The 22,168-nt window shown below is 43.3% G+C and overlaps 1 protein-coding gene across 2 annotated transcripts; it reads right to left on the bottom strand.

Moving 5' to 3' along the window:
- Positions 1–2,280: 2,280 nt before the first annotated feature.
- Positions 2,281–21,896, bottom strand: TAF5L (TATA-box binding protein associated factor 5 like). 2 transcript variants are annotated; one of them, XM_066315740.1, is made up of 5 exons: positions 21,705–21,896; positions 17,484–17,628; positions 12,765–12,869; positions 9,321–10,045; positions 2,281–4,284 (listed from the first exon to the last, which is right to left on the bottom strand). In XM_066315740.1, the coding sequence occupies exons 2-5, from the start codon at positions 17,623–17,625 to the stop codon at positions 3,487–3,489; spliced, it is 1,770 nt and encodes a 589-aa protein (XP_066171837.1). In that variant the 5' UTR covers positions 17,626–17,628; positions 21,705–21,896; the 3' UTR covers positions 2,281–3,486. The 2 variants fall into 2 exon arrangements, with proteins under 2 accessions (XP_066171837.1, XP_066171838.1); XM_066315741.1 differs by lacking the exon at positions 21,705–21,896 and adding an exon at positions 21,427–21,573.
- Positions 21,897–22,168: the final 272 nt, after the last annotated feature.

Genomic DNA, 22,168 nt, shown 5'->3' on the forward strand with positions numbered 1-22,168 from the left:
TTGGCAGATGCCTGTGTTGAGAGTAAGAAGGGCAGCTTTAGTATAGACCTGTGAATGGGTGTAGCAATTTATTACAGCACATACGCTCTCCTTTCCTCAGTATTCAGCAACTAAGAATGGACTTTTACCTAACCTTTGTCTATACCTGCTGTGGCCTGGAAAGGGGTTTTGCTGTTCGTTGTCTTTATCAATTCAAGAGGCTAGGGAACAGAATAAAATTATCAGACAACAAATGTCAAAGCCAAGGAAATATATTTCCTCTCTCATAAAATCGAAGTGTAGAACTTCTTGCTGCAGGAAACTGTGGAAGCTGCAAGTGTATAGCTGATTAATACAAGAGATTAATCTGTTTTAGATGACACTAAATACATCAGCAGCTATATAGCCTGCAGTGCCAGTGATTTACTGTAACAACCCCCAAACCCCAGCATACTTAACTGTGCGAAGACAGTATCGTGTAAACTGTGAAAGGACCACTGTCCATACTCTTTTTCTGAGTATCTTTTGACAGCCACTGGCTGGTACCATGCAGTGCCTGGTGCCCTGTGCATCATCCAAGAGGCACATGAAGTAAAAAGTTTTGCAAGGGAAGGAGGACCCAGTTACCCAACTGAGAACTGTTACACATGGACACACAAACTGCAAGATGCTGCTATGATGTTTCTTAATGCTTGAGTGCTTAACTGTGTTCACTTAAATGCTTTTGTGGGTTTTGGTATATATTTAAAGTAGAAAGTGGTCTGTGCAAGTATGCTTATTTCTGAACTAGATAGCTAATAGAGACTACACTCCAAATTTTGCTAGACTTTATGGTATTCCTTCCTTCCACTCATACTTTCCTCCCAATTCTACCTTAAAATTCAGCCTGTCAATCAACTGTATTTTTTATAGTCTAGATTATTTCCTAGCTTCCTTCAAAGAGCACCAAAAACTCTCCACACAGTACGTTGTTGTTTATAGGTTTGAAGCAAGTAATTAGTGACTGTTTTTCCAAAATTTAGAAATCACTTTTACATCTTTTAGCCTATGTGCATATAACAGGATTTGTTTCTGAAGTCTCTTCACTCTTGTCACTTCTACATGCAATACTTCAGAGCAACCCAAGTAATAAAAAGCCCAATTCTGATGTACAAGTAAGATATTAATAGGAAACTTTTTTCTCTGCCCATCTTGTTCTTATTTCTGCCACCCCTACTCTTCCCTCCTCCCCTCCCCTTTTGGTTGCTCTTTGCTCTACTTCAGAATGAAAACTCCAGCTGCTCTGAATCTAAACACTGCTCAGGACATATGGCAACGAACAGCAAAATGAGTTCCAGTGAGCACTGGTGGGCCATATCCTTCCTGGGTATTCACATAGGCATTCAGCCAGAACAGTCATTTCACACTGAAATCTTTGGGCTAGAATCTACAGAACTGAGCAAAACCACTCAAAACAACTAGAGGGATTACTGCAGGTTGAAGAATACCATGTGTTTGGTCTGGTGAGCAGTACTGGCTCAACCAGAGCTGAAGGAGGTCATCTCTAGAGACCTGCATAGCACAAAGCATCAGCAACACAACCATCTTCCATACATTTTTCTTCAACATGCCCAGTACTGGTCTGGGAATGTTTAAGCTGCTTCACACTTCTGCCATGCAGCTGTCAGAAGATCAGTAGTGCCATTCAGCTCCAGGTGTACAGAGGGGTTTCTGGCACTCCTAGCACTGAGCCGCAGCACATGCAGGGGTGTAAGAAAGGTCAAACACTTTCCTGGGAGAAGATTTTTGTAGTTTGCTGTTTTGTAAATACATAATAAAATAAAATGGCAACTGTGAGTTGTTGTCTGAACTCTTAAGATTGTTTAGATGTTCAAGAGAATTTTCTCATGAAAATCCAGAAGGGCTGAGGGAAGCTGACGGGAATTATTATTTAATACCCACAGACTGTCTAGAAGACATCTGCTTTGAAGAGCCATTTTGAAAGATCAAACCGTAAAGTAAAGGTCATGTAGTGCTACAGAATGAGGCCTTCTCGTGCACAGCGTTAATCTCAGGGGGTACCTAGATCCTCCACATACATATCAGCTGACCTGCAAAGCTTTATCAATAGGCCAGGCCACTCCATGACATGTCCCATTAGCTCTGTGGAAAGCCAGTAGGGCGACATCAAAACAGCACCAAGTGAGCGAGATCACCAGATTCAGCCTCCAAGTGGGATCTGGCTCAAGCAGTGTAGGGGAAGCTGCTGCTCTCTTCTTCTCATACATGCCAGAGCAAATTTCCCAGAAAGGGACCAAACAATTTTTATTTTTCTTTTTAAACTAAATGCTTTTAATAGAAAACAAAATACAAAATAACTCTTTCCAGAAAGCAGAAATATTTAATCTCTCCAAATGACAAACTAGAACGTGCTTTTTCTGCAGATCCTTGTAAATGCTGATGATTTATCTCACAAACTGTTCATGAAACCGGTATTGCAACATTGAGAAAAATCCAACACTGGCAGAGCTGCCTCTCTGTACGCACAATAATTTAGTAAAACTACTTCTTCCCATGTCATTTTGTGTGTTTCTCCTCATCCCCCTCTTCCTAGACTGCCAATTTCCATTTATGGAAATCTTTCTGTAAGGTGCAGTGGTGAGTTGCCATGCCCTGTTTCCATTAGGAGTCCAAACTTGGGCCGTTTCCATTCTATGGTGCCCTTCCTCCAGACAAGGCAAGTTGTTGTTCATTATCCTTAAAGCCACCACTCCATCCCCACTGTCCTCCCATCCTCAAAACACAGTGCAACCAGAGTCAGAAAATTTCCTAATTAATGGAACATAAATACACATAATCACAGCTAGTACCAGGAACCAAACCCAAACAACAATGCAGAGATGGGCCCCAACTGAGGTCAGATTTCCTTGCCCTTACTAAAATAGAACAAGGGTATTTTCTACTTACTTAGTCCAAAATATTCCAGAAGTGCTATAGGGAGCTGAAATATTTAGGACTACTATCACTGTAGAAAATACATAATGTTCTTTTAATAGAAGGGTCTTAAAAATGCTGGTCCTCTGCGATACCAGGAAAGCAAAAGCAAAGCAAAACAAAAACCACGGGGCCAGTAGTTCTCCACACACTCAAGCCGAATTAACAGTAGGTAAGATGTGCCCATCAATCAATGAAGGATATTTAAGTGCAGGTCACCAGCTTATCTGGTCGGCAGTTTCATTTGTCTGGACCAGGCTTTCAGTTTCCTCAAGCTACTGGATTTACTCCCCTTTTTCCCATTCCTACAAGTACAAAATTAGAATGTATATGTATTTTCATCACTGCTCCTTTTTTTCCTTAATCTGTTCAACAGCACAGGCATTTTTGTGACATCTTAAAGCATTTGCATCACTCTGAACATGCCTTTCAAAGGGGCAGAGGAAGATAAGTGTTTCACAGTCAGTAATCTCAGCTTGCAATGGACTCTGGTATTGAAAACACCCACCCGCTTCCCTAAGACAAAAAGCAGAATTAATGTTCCTGATTTTCTTGTGCAATTCCAGTCACTAGAAGAAGATTACAGGCCATAAACTGTACGCTCAGTACATTATTCATCTGTCCGGTATATACACCAACCAGTTCACTGGAAGACCCATCCGCAGGGGCGTTGCAGTAAGTGTTCCGAATGTCCCAGACCCGAACTGAATTGTCCATCGATGCTGAAGCAATCAAACTACTGTCAGGGCTAAAAGTAAGGCTGGTTATGTTGTCTGTGTGCCCCCTCAGTTCTTTGTAAAGAGTTCCTGATGCCAAGTCCCACAGCTTCAGCCGCTGGTCTTCACCTGCCGATGCCAGGTACTTCCCGTTGGGGGAAAACGCGAGCGCCAGCACGGGGCCCCGGTGCCCGGTGAAAAGCCGCACGGAGTTGCCCTGCTGGGTGCTCCACAGGCGCACGGTTTTGTCCGTGGAGCCCGTCGCCAAGTAGTTGGAGTTGGGGTGGAACTTGATGCAGTCCACGTCCGCCAAATGGCCCGCGTATATTCGCAGCGGGTACGTCCGATCAAAGGACCAGAGCCTCGCTGTGCGATCGTGGGAACCGCTGGCAAAATACAGGCTGCAGGGGCTGATATCCAAATCCCAGACAGGATAGGCATGTCCTTGGTACAACACAGTGTTTGTAAAACTTCCGAGGTCCCAGTATCTGATGGACATATCCTCAGAACAAGATAAGAGTCCTGAACTGTCTGAAAGGAACCTAGTGCTATACACAGGTCCACAGTGTCCTCTCAGGATCTTCATTTCTGTGCCTGCGTTGTCATCCTCTTCCTCCTGGTCACAAAGAAGAAAAAGAAACAAGGAAGGAAAGCGTGTTAATTCATTCAACAAATATAGAAAGCTCCACGAGGTTATTAATACAGGAGGGTATTAATACAGAAGGAGTTAGATTATTTACTTTAGAAGTGGCACAGTTCGTGCAACTCTGAGACACAAACATTGCTGGTGCATTTGCTCTAAGCCAATACTGTAAGAGATGGTGAGATAAGACTTGCTATAAAGGCATTATCTTTAATTTTGGTAGCTTTATGATCAGTTCAGAAGGCATCTTAACCTGAGACTGCAGGCACAGAGGGGAAAAAATATTTTATGACATTTTTCATTTTGCTAAAAACATATGCATGGTCTCTATCCACTCCACTAAAAACATTTGGCTAAGATGTTAAAAATGGATCTTGGCATCTACTCTTTTTGTGTGGTCATTGTTGGAAGTGAATCTCACAGTAGAGGGAAACAATCACAGATGTCTGAAACAAAAGGCAGGAGATGGAAAGACAAAGCATATTTGACAAGCTGTCTACTTAACATTCTTTCTTAACCCTGCATGTGAACAGAAACCCAGCAAGGCACTAACATCTATTTCTCCCTCTAAGCTCCATCAGGATGCTTTCACATCCTCACCCTCAAAGAACAGCCTTCAAGAATAGCAAAGGCATGCAGCTTATTTAGGTCAATGTATCTATTTCGGTGTAGGAGAAGATGAACAATCACAAATGATGGCACTGGAAACGTTTCTATCCTGTTGTTCTCCAATTCAAGTACCAGGGCAGATAGTCAACAAGTAAAGGCTTTTGTGTTTAAAGATTATTCAGTGAGCTGTGCTAAAGGAATCTCCCGATGGAAGGGAATAGTCTCTAAAAGCCTGCTCAGGTAGCACCTCTTGACACTCAAAGGCTACAGACTACACAGGGTTCAAAAGATCTCAGAAATGTCCTTGCCTGACAAGCTGGGGTCTCACTGACAGTGCAAGATAACCCTTGCTTGGAGTGCAGCTGCATAGTAGCTTGAGACCACATTTTCCTCAGGGCTGTCAGGCAGACACTATTCCTCAGTACTGAATCAGTAACCCTCATTCACAGACAATCTCTGCACATCAAATTCAATGCAACATCCTTTTGTTTGTGAGCAGCCCCTTTAACATTTATCATCTTAGACTGGCCCGTTTCCTACAAAAGGAGCACTTCCTGCCCCGAGAGGAAACCCAATTCCCCAGGGCTGCTGGACTGTTAACAACCAGCAGAAGTCAGAGCAGCAGAAGTCGGTGTGCTGTAAGCAGCTTTCTATCTCCCACCTCCTTGACCTCAGGACCCACAGACAGTTAGGCTTCAGACTTGGCAATAGCCCGGAAAGTGCTTCTTCTCCAGTGGTTTCAAATTTCAGGCTGGAGGTGAGCAAACTCTAACTTGGCTATCCTCCTTGCCTTTCTCCATCTCAGCAGCATGTCACATAGTAGGCAGCAAGCCATATTTAGCAACGCTGCTTCTCTTCATAGTCAGTGCCCATGGGAGCTTTATGATGTGGCTGGAAGCCAACCTCATCTCTGCTACGGAGGTGAGGCAGAGAGAAACTGCAGGCTCTGGCATGCAAAGCCCCATTCTTATTCAAATTGCTTTTCTACCTCAGATAGAGCATGGCTTACTGGAATCCACAGCATCTCTAGGCTGTGTTACCACATTAAAGGAGAATGGTCGATACCTGCAGCATTTTATACTATTTAATTATGACCATAAGATTCCTGACAAGTTACCAGTGGAAGCCCATTCAAGCTGCCTGTATTGTACTACAGTTTCTGCAAATTTTCCAAGTCCAGGTACTTAATTTTGTGCATTCAAATACAAGGCTACATGGGCTGTCTGCAAGCACCTCCTCTTCCCTCCTGGTATTACACTACCAGGAGATTTAACAACGCCTTCTGCAGCATTGAAACCCACACTCCTATATGGTCACAGGTAGCAAATCTTATCTTTCTGTTTGACACCCACTTAGCACAACTGCACACTCCTGTCATAGCTCACTGAAAACAGTACATCTGTAATGCTTCTGAGTCATCACAGTTTTCAGTTTCCTCCCTATTCAAGTTAGTCTGCTGACCAGATTAGCAAGGCAGCTGCAAGTGCAGCCACCAAGCCTCAAAAAGCAACAATGATAGCCTCAAAGAAAAACAAACCATAATCTCACATTTCTCCTTTTCTTTTTTTCTAACCAGTACACAGGTTTTCCTCTCATCCTGCAGTGCTCTTAAGATGTCAAAAGGGAAGATCTCTGATCTGCCTAAAGCAGAGATGCCCTAGCAGGGAATGATGAGGAAGGATGGCTCTCTTTGCACGACATTTTTTACTGCTCCTTCCAGAATTCCCTCCCATCTGCCATCAAACAAGGTGTCAGCATCATCCCCACTTGTTACCACTTGAAGGACCACTGCCACTTAAAAGCAGAACTTTAGAAGCAGAGCTAAATGGGGTCAAGTCTTAGTCTTCACAGGATTTAAGGCTGGCACTTTTGTGGCTTGGAACAGCATTATTTTCTGATGCTGATTTATGGAGTTTCAGCAATGAGCATGGTCAAATTGCAGAGACAGACAAGACATTCATTTGTACAGCTACAAAACTCCATTTTTATACTGGACCCAAAGTAAGAGAGACTATAAAGTGGCATTTGTAAGATGCTACTATAAAGAAAACAGAATTACTTTACCCCAAAATAAGAAGCCTCTCTTACTTGCAAGAAGCAAAACTACACTAGTGAAGTACACTGCAGCACCACACTGAGCAAAATTTAGTAAAACTACACCTACAAGATGACTTTGACCTTAGTGACACAAAGGCTTCACATGGACTAGGAAAAAATGTTCTAACACATTTGCTAAGTCTCGACCTCATTTATATATATATATACACACATCCCTTCACAAGAAGAATTAATAAACCCAACAGAGTAGCTTTAGTGCCACCCTGAACAACATCCACTGAAACTAGCATGATTTTAGACCTTTTTCATAAAAGAAAGGATCTGTTTCCTTGCAGAAAATAAAAAAGACAGGCTGAAGACTACTTACTTAATGCATTACTATTTAAATACATCATCCAAAGCTAATTAAACACAGAAATCAACCAAACCAAATTTTAAACTCCTCACAAGTTATTCTATAGAACTCACAGAAATAAGGTCAAAACACATTTAGAATTTTTGTTCCTTGTTGAAGTTTATATCAGCTTTATCCCTGTGAATTGCTACTGATCAGACTGCAGTGACAATTTGAAATACAGGCCCTGCTCACACTGAGCTGCAGTTCAGTCAAGGTAGTCTGGTTTGGTCTTGGTATCTTGGCTTCCTCTACCATGGCATCAAAGCAAGTGCTGGCCTGTTCTCATCTGCAATGCTGTGGGGGCCTGTGTATTTTTGCTTAGGGCCCCCAGATAACTGAATTTATTTCCTTGTAGTCAAGAGGCTTTCATTTGCATTTGGGAACCAAGTTTGTGTTCAGGATGATAGTGGTATCCTCCCTCAACTCTGAGCTCCTGCTCAGGTCACTATTTGTTTTGTCAATTGCAGAAATTATTCAGGGCAGTGATGTGCTGTTTGATCTATGCTGGTTTTTTTACTAGGTTTTGGCTTTAGATTTGTGCACAAAAACTGCAGGGTAGACAAAACATTTAATAGCCACCAAAAGCCATTTGCATTCAGGATTCCATAGATGTCTCCTATTACATGTACAAAAGCAAGTCTATGACTACCTTCCAAAGAAAGCTAATACACACACTCTGATAACCTGGTAATATTGCACTTTTCCATAATCCAGAGCCAAGGATTTGTCTGATTTACCAGACAAATTCTCCTGTGTTGGCTTCCATGATGGGCAATACACAATAGTTCATGGCCTATGAGTTCATAATGAAAACAAGTCCACAGCTCCATTTTGGGCTAGTCTGCACCACTTGCCTGCTCACTTTGCAAAAAGGGTTAACCTGAGAGGCAGTGAACATGCTGCTGTGCTGTCTCACCTTGATACCTGCCTCTTTCTCAAGCTTTTTTAACAAAGCAATCCCTAATCACAAATCCCCTAATACACCAAGCTTTTGGCAATCTTCCAAAATAAATAGAACCTTGCCATTAAGTACTTTTTAGAAGAAAAAACAGAGGAAAAAAGGGTGTCTCTCCTGCTAAACACCCATAAGAACAAATGAGTTTGGGTTTTTTTTAGAAGAGTGATTAAACAACAGAAGAGTCAAAATTTTGATCTCTAACCAGATATAAATTGCTGCTTGGGCAGTTGTGTGGAGAGGGAAGGAAGGGTGTGACTAGAAAGAAAAAGAAACAAGGTCAAGCAGAAGATGCCATCTAGCATTGCACGTAAAGTGAAGGTACACACATCCCTGTCCTTGTCTCCAGCACTCTGGAGTAGGAAGCCTCTGAAGTTTCTACATTTCAGATTCCTTAAGAGACATTTTGCATAATTTTTCCGTAACTCTTGACCTCTGGTAAATCAACGTGATACCTGAAATAGTTTTGCACATAAGCATCTGATCAGACTTCTTTAGCTCTTTCCTTACTATGTCTCTATTTTCCTCTTCCTGTGTCTCTGCCCTTCTCTTCACCCTTCTGCCTGGTTGTTCTGAGCTACTTTCCTTCTAGTTTTCATTTGACACTGTGTTTTCATTGCCTGTATTGCCTTGTTTCATCCTCCCATCCCAAAAAAGGCTCCATGCTCCTCAGGGAAGGGAGCCTGTCCTTTCTTGGTTGCCCATCTACTATCATCTGTTCAATGACAGCTGGAGGAGGGGGACCAGCATCTAGGACTAACGAACTGTGACCTAAGCACAGAGTGATGGCACTTCAGTTTAGCACTTACAACCCCTGCATAGAAGAACGAGGATGAGAATAGGTTATAAAATCTGTGTATCAAGGCAGACAGGTTGTGAAACAGCCTCAAAGTTCCCTAAGACCTTAGTAGATACTCAACAATCCACATTCAAAACAGGTCAGCAGAAGGGGAACAAGGGGAAAAAAAAACAAAACAAGAGTATCCAGACCTCCTCATCTAGAATGTCACAAGCCAAACGGATGCGGGACACATCAACAAGGTGGGGCTCAGATTTCAACTTCCTGGAGCGCAGGCTCCACAGCTTCACACAGGAGTTATCGAACCCAGCAGCGAGCAGCTTGCTGTTTGGTGAAATCTCTGCAGTGTTCAGCAACTGCTCTGTGTTATAGAAGGCATAGAAACAGATGGTGGTTAAGGAAGGGGGCCCGTCCTTGACACGTTTAATGCTGTCCTGCAGTAAATCCAGTGCTGCCTCATTCTGCAGAATGGAAGCTGGCACATCGCTGGGCTCCAGGCCGTTGCTCTCGTTGCGCGAGGAGCTCCCACCGGCATAGAGCTGGTAGTCAGTCCTCTTGGCAGGCTGCACATCCAGGTGAATGTGCAAGGTCAGGACTTTGCACAGGGCGTTGTTGTTGTCACTTTGGAGGTAGCGAAGAAGGTAGTTGTAGCTGTCCTCTTGAAGGCGGATGACATATTTGTTGTCCAGAAAAGCCCGGAGCTTCAAGTTGGACAGGATATCTTGAATAGTCATGGTAGTCTGCAACTGTTCAATGATATCCTTCTGGCTGGCATTCTGCAAGAACATGCCATGGAAGCGGCTGTAAAAACTGTCCACTGTGCTTTTTAGGCCATTCTGGACCATGTTCAGATGGAGGTAGACAAAGAGGGGATATAGAAGAGGCATCACTTCATGGCTGTGCTGGGAATCTGAATCTATATCAAAAAAAACAACAACAAACTTTGAATGATTTCTCAAACCACTTCCTACTGAGAATAAAACAGATCAAGGATGACTACTGAAAAAGCCTTGACAGTGACACCAGAGAGCAAGCAGAAAGACACATTTGTTGGCACATCTAAGCGAACCTCTTCTGTCACCTAAAGGAGGTACAATAGCGATTGCCTTATCAGTGAGGCATCTTGTCAGAACAAAATGTAGAGGTTTCAAAAACCCTTTTCAGGTGTGGGACAGCTAATAATAAACCACCTCATAAAATACATGACAGTTGAATTTTCCCCATTTATTTCAAGAGAAATAGTATGCCCTTTGTACCCTTTATTGTGATAAATTAACTTTAAAAATGTATTAATAACATTTAAAAGAGTATTTTAAGTGTTTAAGCCAATGTTATTTACCTAGCTTGATTGGCCTGAGCTTTGGTGGCTTTTTTTCTCTCAGCTTAAGTAAAACCTGAGTGTGGTGCTTTGGATGGAACTGATTAGTCTTCAGGGGAAAGGAAGCTACAGTTTCCAGAATGTACTGCAATATACTGTGCTCTTGTTTTATTTCTGTGCCTCCTCATGTACATGCTCTTCTCTCTCTGCCAAGGCAAATCCCAGCAGTAATTCCTAGTACACAGTGTAACAAACCCCGATTAGGCTGTGCTGTACCTTGCAGAGGCTGATCTGTACAACAGCTCCACCCCTCCTTCCCCAGCTTCTCTGGGGCTGTTTGCCAGCTGCAGGGAGCTGTGAGGAGTGGAGCCCTGCCGAACACCATAGCAACAAACAGACCGCAGTGAGTTACTACCACAGGACCAAATGGTCCAAATTACTGGAAAACAGGCACTGCTGATCTTCAAACATTTGCAGATCCTTAAAATGCAAAAGGCATTGCTGCTTTTCAACATGCTCTTCCTTCATGCCACTCACCAATGCATCTTCTCTTTTCTCCCTTTCCATTAGTTTATTTTTCCTTTGTGCTGAGCGTTCTTCCACACTTGTCTCTAGTTCATACTGTGCCTCTCTCATTTCTACAGGAGTAACTACAGAGTATGTGTGGTGTGCAGTGTACACATACATATTCGCACACTTGAGCATCACTCTCCTTCCTATCCCACTGAAACTGGGCCAAAGCTAGTGAAAACAGTGGCCTGCATGCAGTAAAAGCTCTGAGCAGTCAGCAGGTCTTTTTTTTCTGCAGGTGTACTTGTCCAAAAATGAAACTTTGCAGTAGGGGAAAAAGGGAAGAGATGGGAAGTTGGCAGAAAAAGGAACAAGGAAAATGTTTCCTGAGAACATATGAAGAAGTTACAAGAGCTGGGTCTGTCTAGCCTGTAGAATAAGGGGGTTTTCAACTCCTTGCCTTCAGTACCCAGTGGGACATTATACAGGAAAAGGAGCCGGCCTCTTCTCAGAGATGCTCAGTGGAAGGACAACAGACAAGCTGCTGCAAGGGAAATTCTGACTGAATTGCAGCAGGGCCACAGAGATGCACAGCAATCTCCAGAGTGTTTGATTTTCTAAACCTGACTGGAAAAGGCTCTGAGCAACCTTATCAAACACCCATCTTGCCTGCTTTCAGCAGGTGGCCGATCTAAAGACTAGTTAGTTAAGTTACTCCATGTCACTAATCCCCTGCCCAGTCCTCACAGAAATGGGAAGTGTCCTGCTGTGCCTTGTGGCTGGTTGGCAAGCTATTCCCTTGAACAAACAGAAGTAGTTCATGTGTGTAAGATATCAAACTAGAGCAAGAGGGACAAAGAAGATGAAAAGTCAACCTGAACACCAAAACCTAGCACTTCATCAAGCATTAAGCAAGCACTTCACCAAGCACTGAACAGAGCTATCATACTTCTAAAAATCTATTAAACCATAAGGATTTACTTCAAATACTAAAGTGCAAAGGTATTGAACTGCTGTAGATATCAAGGCTCAAATAATTCACTATTTCCTGCCTTTGCCTTCCTGCTCCCTTCCCTTCCCAAAGTATCAGAAATAATAATAATAATCTGGGTGTTATGCACACTGGGATCAAATCCCTACAACAAATGTTGTATGCGACAACTTCACTTTCCTTGGTACTATTCTTTAAAAATTCTATCTCCTTTCTTCTTCCTGTGTTGGGGACCTATTGAAGAAATAAGGACATTCCCAAGAGTACCTTTTTAAAAAAACTATTGAATAATTGGAAAAAAAAATAGATTTGTCTTTTGTATCTTTATGGAGTAAGAATCTTTTTACTTTGCTGAACTGCTCCAGTCTCAAAGCCAGTACATCTGAATTTACAGGAACAGATTCTCCCTTAAAAATCCAAATCATCATAAAAACAAGCCAATTATGGATAAAAAAAAAAAATCCTTAAACTAGGAGACAAAGAACTACGGTCATTTCTCAGTTACCTGCCTTTCACATAAAAACACTAATTTTCCTTTCTGTCCTGTGTAAATAGGGTGTTGTCTAGAACACCTACAATGGGCAAATGCTTGATAAAGAAAGGGCAAAGAGCCAGCCATCTACAAAACTCAGAGCTATTCAGCACACAGAAAACAATCAAAAAAGAAAAATTAAATATTCCTATTTTAACTGAAATCCCAAAACCAGAAATCAAAACATTGTTAGACACATGGCTTTGAATTTTATTATCACGCCCTTCACTCATTGAAATGACAAAAAAGTCAGCTACTTTCTTCTTCCTTGCTTCCTGATTTACCTGTCAGAAAATTGCGTAATCGTCCAAACTGTACTTCATATTGCTGTGGCTCCGCCAGGCAGGGAGCTGCAGACACAACGTTGGCACAACCAGACTCAGATTGGACTATGAAACAGAAGAAGCAAAAAATTACATGAGGATTTAAGGATTTTTACACGTGTGTCTGAAAACAAAGCTTCTCATAAAATCCGAAGTATGCAACCACTCAAGTGACATTTCATCTTTCCAACCATCCAAACATGACATGGTCCAAAGCATTTAAACATGGCATTAATCACCTAGACAGATCGTGAATGAGAAAATACATTAAAAGCCAAAACCCACCCTAAAAATCTCAGTAACTCACCTGCTCCACCCAGAACACATTTTTAAGTTTTCAAATACAACCTTAAATTCCCAAGGAATTCAGAGTAACAACCATCACAGACCCCTTACAAGTTTTACAACAGTGGTTTTACAACTTTACACTCAGAAAAGATGAGGAAAGCAACACACAACATTCTCCAAAATACAGTTTCTTTTTCAGTGAGTCCCACCAACCATCATGAACAGGTCTACAGTGACATAACTTCAGATTCTCAGATTTCTTGTCCCAGTCATTATAACTTAGAACAAATTATAATCATTATCATTTATTAACTCTCACAGAGGTGGTGGAGAAAACCTAAGCAAACAGTTACTAATTTTTAACCAAAATCTGCCCTCCTCCCTAAGGATTTTAGGTTAAGGGGTAGCTGGCAACTGACCACAAACGCAGTTGTTATGGTCTCCTCAGACTCTGTTAAACTGTTTTTCAGAACCAGACTCTGGAAAAAGTGGTTCTGAACTGTTTAGAAAGGGAACTGGCTTCTCCTTCTCTGGCACCAAACCACTGCTGTTCTGCTAACAGCCTGGAATCCGCAGGGGACTTTGTGCAAGTTTACAGATGTGCATCAAGAAACCCCAAGCACATGCAAATACCAGTGATTAGAAACCCAAGTTTTGTTGTTCTAAATAGAGCACGAGAGAGCAAAGAGTTTCACTGTTTTCCTTTCTGATTTTTTTTAGAAAAATCACAACTCTCGTACCCTCCAAATCCCCTATTTTATTACTTTCACTTCAATTTATTTCAGTCTCCCTTGCCCTGCCACCACTTTCCATCCTCTGCCTTTCTACTCCTGATTGACTGGGGGGCTTTTTGTTCCAGCATTTGGCTCATGCACAGAGGCACAAGTCTGCCAGCCCTGGGAGTCTATAAACAACATTATCAAATGTTCACACGCTAAAGGGAGATAGGCCGGGCTCCAGCTCATCTCAATGCCTCTAATTAGAAAGAGATCAGCACATGGTACACAGGCAGCCTGTCACTATTCTTCCCCCACTCCTCTCTCTCTTCTTCTCTCTCTGGTAAGACACATGTTTACCTTCCTTCAGCTTATGTAAATACAAGAGGTATGTTCGGCAAGCTGAATTCAGCTTTTGAAACAGAGAGATGGGCTGAGCTCATGCTCTCACGGGGGAAAAAAAACCCAAAAAAACATCACCAAAACCAGATTCCAGCACCAATATGATACCATCTCTTAAATCAGTTTAGATATAAACAAACATAACTTGCTGAAAGGCACAGCTACACTGAGCTTTCTACAGCCCGGCTGCTTCAGAAACTCAGACGGTTAGAACTCCAGGCTCACACACTGGTGCTACTCAACAGCTAAAGTAAAAAGCTCTGCTATTTGCACGTCAAATTGAATATAATCAATATTCAGCACGAGAAAGTAAACTGCATTATGCACACATAGTAACTCAAGAATACTTGGTGACAGTTTCGACTGTCACCCATACAACTCTTTGTAAAAGCAAAGACATACAGGAATATGAGGGCCTGTCTCACCATTAGGCTACCACAGGATTATATGTAACAACTCTTCAGAGATCTGGTGGTCTCATTTCTGCAGGAGTGGGAATGGCCTGCCACCTTGCTCATGCTTTGCAAGCACAGCTCATTGGCCTGGACTTCATGAGATATTTTCTCCATGCCGCAACTTTCTCTGCATTAGCAACGTAATTCCAAAATTAATGTGTACTTTCTGCTTCAGAAAGTGAAGTGTCAGCTTTGTCTACCTGTCCTGAAACAGTCATACTGGGCAACCATTGCCTATTCTTTAGTAATGATTCAGTAATGATACTATCCAGAAAATGGTAAATGAACCCTACATACCAGACAGTTCTAACAAATTCCAATTCTTTGCCTTCCCAAAACCTTAAACCAATGAGAACTGCAAAAAGGATCAAGAAGTCAACTGATTCACACACATTTTCCACCTGGTAGAAATAAAACACTGTCTTTATCTTTTTCATACATTAATAAACGTACCACAGTTTCTTGTCCACCTTCCGCAGTGGTCATAAGAAAATCTATTGGAAATATTTGCTTCTTCATATTCAATAAGTGCAGCCAGCTATGCAACCTGACAGGAGATTCAAAGGACTTCACTCCTAACTCAGGAATGTGGACAGTACCCTCCTGGTCTTGTGTGCTGCCTACTGGCAGAATTGCTTCCAGCTAACAAATGTGGGGCTACTATAAATGCTGTGTAACAGCAACTGATTCCTATTTTAGGTGAGTGTGATGTGCAATTGTACATTATTTCAGCTGGTCATATGCGCTAACAGGGCTATGGGCATTATTAGAGGAACCTGCTCTTGGTCACTCACTCTGTCCTCAGATACTGTTCCTGTTTTCTACAAAAATATGGGATAATCACAAGGAAGCTCTGTGCTGTATTCTACTGCAGATATGATCAGATAGAATTCTAGATAATCTCATCTGGGCTCCCTCTCCCACAGAAAAGGTTGGACCAGATAATTTTCCAAGGTCCCCTCCAAAGCACTCCATTCACACACAATTCTTCTAGTTAATTTAGAAGTCAAACGAAAGAGCTGAACACAAAAAGCAAAGTGAGCTTTTCTAAGGAAAAAGCAAAAACGTCTTCAGAAAAACACATTTGATCACTTTCCCCAAAATAAAGCACTGCAGGCTTTACAATCTGCTCAGTTTTTACTCAGTTCACAAAACTAAGATGACTGCAGCAGAAATTATTTTCAGCATCTGTGGTCAGATTAAGTAACAAGCTCAGGTTTGCTTTTCTAACAGTCATTGATGGAACTGCAGCATGCTTACTGACAGCTCACTGCAAGCACGTTTAACAAGAAGTAGTAAGCAGCTGAACACATGAGAGCAGCCCATTTTCAGTTCTAATGAAAACTGATGACTGAATTCTCAATCACCATCCACAAAACCCATGCACTGGCAAGAGGATAGAGACTAATATGAAATTTAGTAATAACATTTGGTGGAAGATCAGCAAAAAATACAAACCCCAAACACACACTCATTCACCCCAAACACACACTCATTCACACCCTTTATTGAAATATTTTTTTTTTCTGCATGAGCACGTGCTCATGTAAGGGCTTGTAATCCAGTTCATCTCCACTACTTCAGACCCTTCTGTGTCCTCCTCATATGGCTGGTATCACATTCTGAGCATGTTTTGACACTGACCTTTCTACTCACTTCTCAAATAAAATCTCCCATTGAAAAACAATTCACCAGTTTACTTTGATTTCATTCTTTCCCTATCCTCCCCAGTACTTTTTCAGGGACCTCAATAAACTTCTGATAGTTAGGCTGAAAAAAACCAAGGAAATGAAAATAACTAAGACATTAAGTTGCTTCTAATAATGAAATATTGTCCAGTTTTCTCCGGGCCACTGAGGGAGTTATCCTGAACATTTATCTACAGGTCACTCATCTTTGGATGGTTAACTATGGTAAAATACTCTAAAGCTCGAAAATCTGTTCCTGCATCCACTCTTATCTAGCCACAAACACAGTTATAAAGCTACTAATATTTTGTCAAATCAAGTTATATTACAAGGGCCCCCAGCATTCACCTTTGTCTGAGATACTGCCATAAATCTAAACAGTTTCACTGACAGAAAAAATTTTCTCCTTGCTTTTTTACCCAAAATGTCAGCCTAGTATTTTCTATTACTTTTACAAGTAAATTTAATCTCTATAACATCTGCATTTCTATCCAGTATTTCTATGTGCTCAAGCAGCAGCAGAGTTTAAGACAAAAAAGTAATTACAATGAAAACTGTCACAGACACAATCTGGAAAGCAAGTAGTGTGGCAGGATTCAAAAGTCTTTAAGAAAGAGAAATATCTTCCTGCATGCTTTGTCTCATCCACTGAAGGTTCTGGGTTTTTTCCCCAAATGACAGATCAGACTCTTCATAACTATGAAGCTGACTATGCCAGGAAAAGATACAGCCTTATCACTTTAATTTCACATTATATAATTCTGCTGAAGTACAAAGGTACAACAGAATTTCCTGCTTCTACTTCCTTTCTCATCTAGGTTCTTCTCTCCTTCATTCCAAAGCACCACTACTCACCGGACTTCACATAGTTCGGGATAAAATATGTGTATTTTCCACTATCCTCACATGGTACTTCAGCCTGATGTTTCACTGACTACGAATGTCACCTCATTACACTTCCACCCACATTTTCATTATTCAAAAGTTCATAATTCATGTCAACTTAACACTGAGAAATTTCTTCATTTCAAAAGGAGAAATGTCCATATGTGCAGACAAATTCATATAGCTGCCAGCACACATGCTCACAACTCTGCCAAGAGGTAGTCATGGAAAATACGGAAGGATTACCTGTGAGATTAGCTGCCATCTCTTCAGCAGTCTGACACAGCCTCAGCCCTTGTTTTAGGGGACCTTCCGAGTCCACATACTGACGGCGCTTGAGGTAGCAGGACACTGCCATCTGAATCTGTTCTGTGCGTACGCGTTTCATGACCTCGAAAGAAAAGAAAGAGGTGATGAGCCTCTAATGGGGTAAGCCGGGATCAAATTAGAACTGTAGCTGCATTAATACTGATAGAAAACAAACATCTCTGTATTTGCATTGCTGAATATGAGACAGAACGTTCAGGAAATTTGCCTCTCAGTACTATGGCCTAACTAGACACTCTTTAGATCTGTCAAGATATTTTGCTGCCTAATTCTACTAATTTCACAGAGGACTCAAAAATAATTTTGAGGATTCTGGACTAAAACCGCAATGGTGAACTGAAGCATTTTTGTTAAAAATAGCTCATAAAAAGGGAATGTCTCTCCTCCTTGAGTTTTGACAGCAGCAGTTTGAGTAATCTTCAGTCATTTTCTGCTTCCTCTGCTTGACCAACCAAGAAAAAAACCCGAAAACAACACCACTACAGAAGATCCAGTGGAATCAAAAATTAACATACAAACATGGAAATTTTGGAAACATAATGCTTTATAGAGCAAATCTATTTGGGGAGTCCAAGAAGCAATAGCTTATTGGCCGAACTTAAAGGTTAGAGCTAGACTTCTGGCACTTCACTCAGATAGGTTTCCCAGGGAAAAAAGAGGGAAATTAAAAGCCAAGCCTTCTGTCTTTGTCACCTGCCTTGACCTTCCTACAAAAGTTTGAAACTAAAAGAATCCTTTGAAGGTTTTTTAATATACATTTAGGAAGCCATCCTCACAAACACCACTTGGAAGCACCTGAAAATCAAAACGAGCCAAATGCTACCTTTTAGCCCCTGACTTGTAATAAAGGAACCTCAGTAAGATGAAAGCAATAGCTCCCTTATTATTTGAGTAGTCACTGACTGCACCAATCCTTCACAATAGCCATTGACTATACACAAAGTCTAAACAACCTCAAAGGCTTTAAATAAAGTAGACCTAAGCCACAGGATTTTTTTCCTACCACAACACCAGGTAAAGGCTGCCTGGAGATTGTTCAACACCTTACAGCCCCACTACCAATGACATGAATGTTTCCTGAGTGCTAGTGCGTTCTGGTTTGAACAGCTAAATCTGATGAAACACAACTTCTCTGAGAGACACAAGGATGCCCTTCTTCCCTTTTTAAGAACCATTATTTCTACCAAAGGACATTATTACTTATGAGTTTTTTCTAATACCCATGCACACTTCAGTGCTTATTCTACTTGTTAGAACAGTAACTCTTCTGTCAAGTTAGGTGCAAGTGGATGAGGATGCAAGGTTTCAGCAATAGCTCACTTTCAACAGATATATGGAATTGCAAACCCACGTGTTTGGGTGAAAACCTTAGAAAGATTCCCATTTGTTCCCACAGGTTAAGTAACAGTTGAAGATGGGGAAGGGGCATTAAGAGGTGGGAGTTTTTGAAGCATTTCCAGATAGACTCATTAAAATAAAAAGTTTTCAACACCTTTTTCCACTCCAAAAGCAAACTTCCTTTTCATCTTCCCTGCAGTTAAAGAACTTCTGAGACACTGTCTCAAGTGTAACACTTCTGCTGCACAAAACTGTAGGAAAGACAGAACTCTTACCAAGACCACAAAGGAGAGCAGACACAAGGATGGACCAGCAACTTAGCACCCTCCTAAAAAAATACCCTTCACTAAGCTTCATAATTGGTATTGTTACCATTCTGCATTTCAGCCAGCAGCATGGACTCACGTACAAGTGATTAGTCCAGGTCCACACCAAGGCATTCAAGCAATAAACCGAGGCATTTATGCAATCTGTACAGTTTATTATTGCTCCCCTATGCACTCCCCCCTGCAGTCACAGTAGGGGATGTTACCAGCAGTATTCAAGGAGAATTTTTTCCCTACTCTCAGGTGACACAACGGGAACTACCTTAAGGAAATGCGTCTTCACCAAGAAACACCTGTTGGCATCAGACACACTGTCACCCACACTCTAATTTCAGCTCTTTGCTTCTTCCTTCAATTTGCCTTTTTACTTCACATTCCGCATTAAAAAGAACTAGGCAGGAAAAACATTCATGAAAAGTGCAAGAGCAAAACCAACACTCCTACAGATATACTGTATTGAGCCCTTCATCAAAATTAGAGTGTATCATAAAATAAACATAAGGATGGAAATGCCTTCAGCCTAGTTCAACTACGCCAATTCACAACAGGTGAACGATGCAGAGTTTAAAGGCATAAAAGGACAAGCCTGCCATTTTTAACTTTCAATCAATTTTAACTCTAGCTCTCATTACTGAAGATAATCTCCAAAATACGCAATAAACTGAAAGCATATAGAGTTCCCTGTCCATGAAATGCATAAAGCTTGAAACAATTGTTCAGAAGTCCCAGCTGTCTCGTTCTCCTTGAACAGCCAAAGAGAATAACAAATACTAACGCCATTAACTAATTTTACTGATAAGCAAAATACATAAGGAAAGAGAGAGAAAAGATCACATTGAGAGAATGCAGAGCTACAATGCAGCATCTTCTGCAGTGCTCCAAACTGGAGCACTGAAAAAAGGTTAGCGTAATTTTTTTTCTGAGGAACCAAAACCACTGAAAAAGAAGCCAGAGCAGAACTAACAACAAAAAACACATTGCAAATTCCTCCTTCCTGGAAAAGCTGGAAATTAGTTGTGAACTAAGCACTGGGCCAAGGAAATTATTTTCATGCCTATGCCACATTTCAGGTACAGGTTTAGGCAGATTCCACAGCTTTGAAATAATCCCAGTACAAACACACTAAAAAAAGCTTAAAAACTAGCACTGGAAACACTGCTTTTAAAGACTCTGTATTCCAGTCCTGACACTGGGGCAGCAGTTTATTTCTCCCAACAGATTGAGGAAAGACCTCAATCTGTTGGGAGGTTGTGAGCGTCAGAGAGCTAAGTTAAAAAACATCCAACCCCCAAACCAATAAAAGCATAAAACAAAAGCATCTTTTGAATATTCTCTAATAAGAACTCTGTCTCAGGCCTCAGTTATAGACAGCAAAAAATAATCTTTTCTCCTTTTTCACTGCAGGTGAAATCTGGGGGCAACCAACAATAACAGGTCTCAATTTTTAATTGTGTGACATTAGGATAATCTGAAATTTACAAAATTCCAGAATAAACGACATAAGGATAAACTGATACGAAGATAACCATGAACTTGGAGCCAAGGGATGTTGCACATGCAGCAGCTGCAATTCACAAAAACGGACAAGTAAACATGACAAGTTGACTCGGAGAGCATGGTGGTGGTGCAAAATAGGAAAGCAGGAATTACGGAGAAAGCTTTTGCCTGAGCAGTGGCATTCATGTGAAGAGGCAGAAAGGGAACAGCTGTGATTTTAAAAGAGCATGAATCCATTTGCATTTGGACCGAGGTCTGGCTCACAATCCAGGAATGACGCTTTGCCAATTCCACATTGTTTCCCCCACGACCTCCCCCGCGGCCCCGAGGCGGTGCCAAGCAGCGCTTCACCGATGTCCTCTGCGGGACACGCTTTCCTCCAGCCCACTCCACACCACCTCGGCTCCAGCTCCGCCAGCCCTGGGCCCTTCCCGGGCCGAGCGGAGCCGCGGGACCAGGCACTGCTGGCTCTTGGGCCCTGCCGGGGGACACCGGGGCCGGCAGCCCTGCGGGGCCCCACGCCCGTCCTGGGGCTGCGCCGCGGGCCGAAGGGCGTTCGCTGAAGGGACGCGAAAGTTAAAGTCTTCTCCTGTCAATATTAAAAAAAAAGAAAAAAAAAAAAAAGAAAAAGAAAAAAGGGAGGAAAAAAGAAAAAGGAAGAGAGATGGCGCGATAAGAGGACGCTCTCTAAACCCACGCACTTTCCAAGGGAAAGGAGGATATCACGAGCAGGGGCCCCCCAGCGCCCTCCAGGCGCAGGGCACGCTCCCGGCCCCGTCCGCACCGGGGCTGCCCCAGGGCCGCGCCCGTGCCCGAGGTGCCCCCGCCGCCCTCCGGGAGCCGCCGGCCGGCCCGGGCCTGCGGGCCTCCGCCACGAGGCGGCCGGCGGGACGCCCGGGCCCTGCTCCCGCCGCCGGCCCCGCCCCCGCGCCCCCCCGTGCGGGCCCCGGGCCGCGGCCCCGGGCCGGTCCCCACTCACTGAGCATCGCAGGCGGCGGCAGGCGGCGGGAGGCAGGCGGGGCCGGCGCGGCCGGGGAGCGCTGTCACTGCGCCCAGCAGCAGCGCCGGGCGCTGCCGGCAGGCGCGCCGCCGCTGCCGCCTCCCCTGCGGGCCGGTGCCGGTGGCGCGGCCGGTGCTGCCCGGGGCCCGGCGGGCGGCGGCGGCCGCTCCATGGCCCGGCTGACACGCCGGGGCGGGCGGGAGCGGGGCCGGGGCCGCGCAAGCGCCCTCTGGCCGCCAATGGGCGCGGGCTCCCCCAGCGCGCCGCCTCCCGCGCTCGGCTGGCGCGGCGTGCCGGGGCTGAGGCCGCGGGGAGGGTCCGGCCGCGCCGGGTGCGGGCAGCGGGCAGCGACGGCCCTGCGAGCGGAGGGGAAGGCGAGTGCGACCGGGGGCTGGTGGCGAGGGGTGGGCGCCGGGCAGCGGGGCCGTGGGGGGCTGGCGGGC

Source organism: Sylvia atricapilla, chromosome 3, assembly GCF_009819655.1.
Source record: "Sylvia atricapilla isolate bSylAtr1 chromosome 3, bSylAtr1.pri, whole genome shotgun sequence".
Taxonomy (NCBI): domain Eukaryota; kingdom Metazoa; phylum Chordata; class Aves; order Passeriformes; family Sylviidae; genus Sylvia; species Sylvia atricapilla.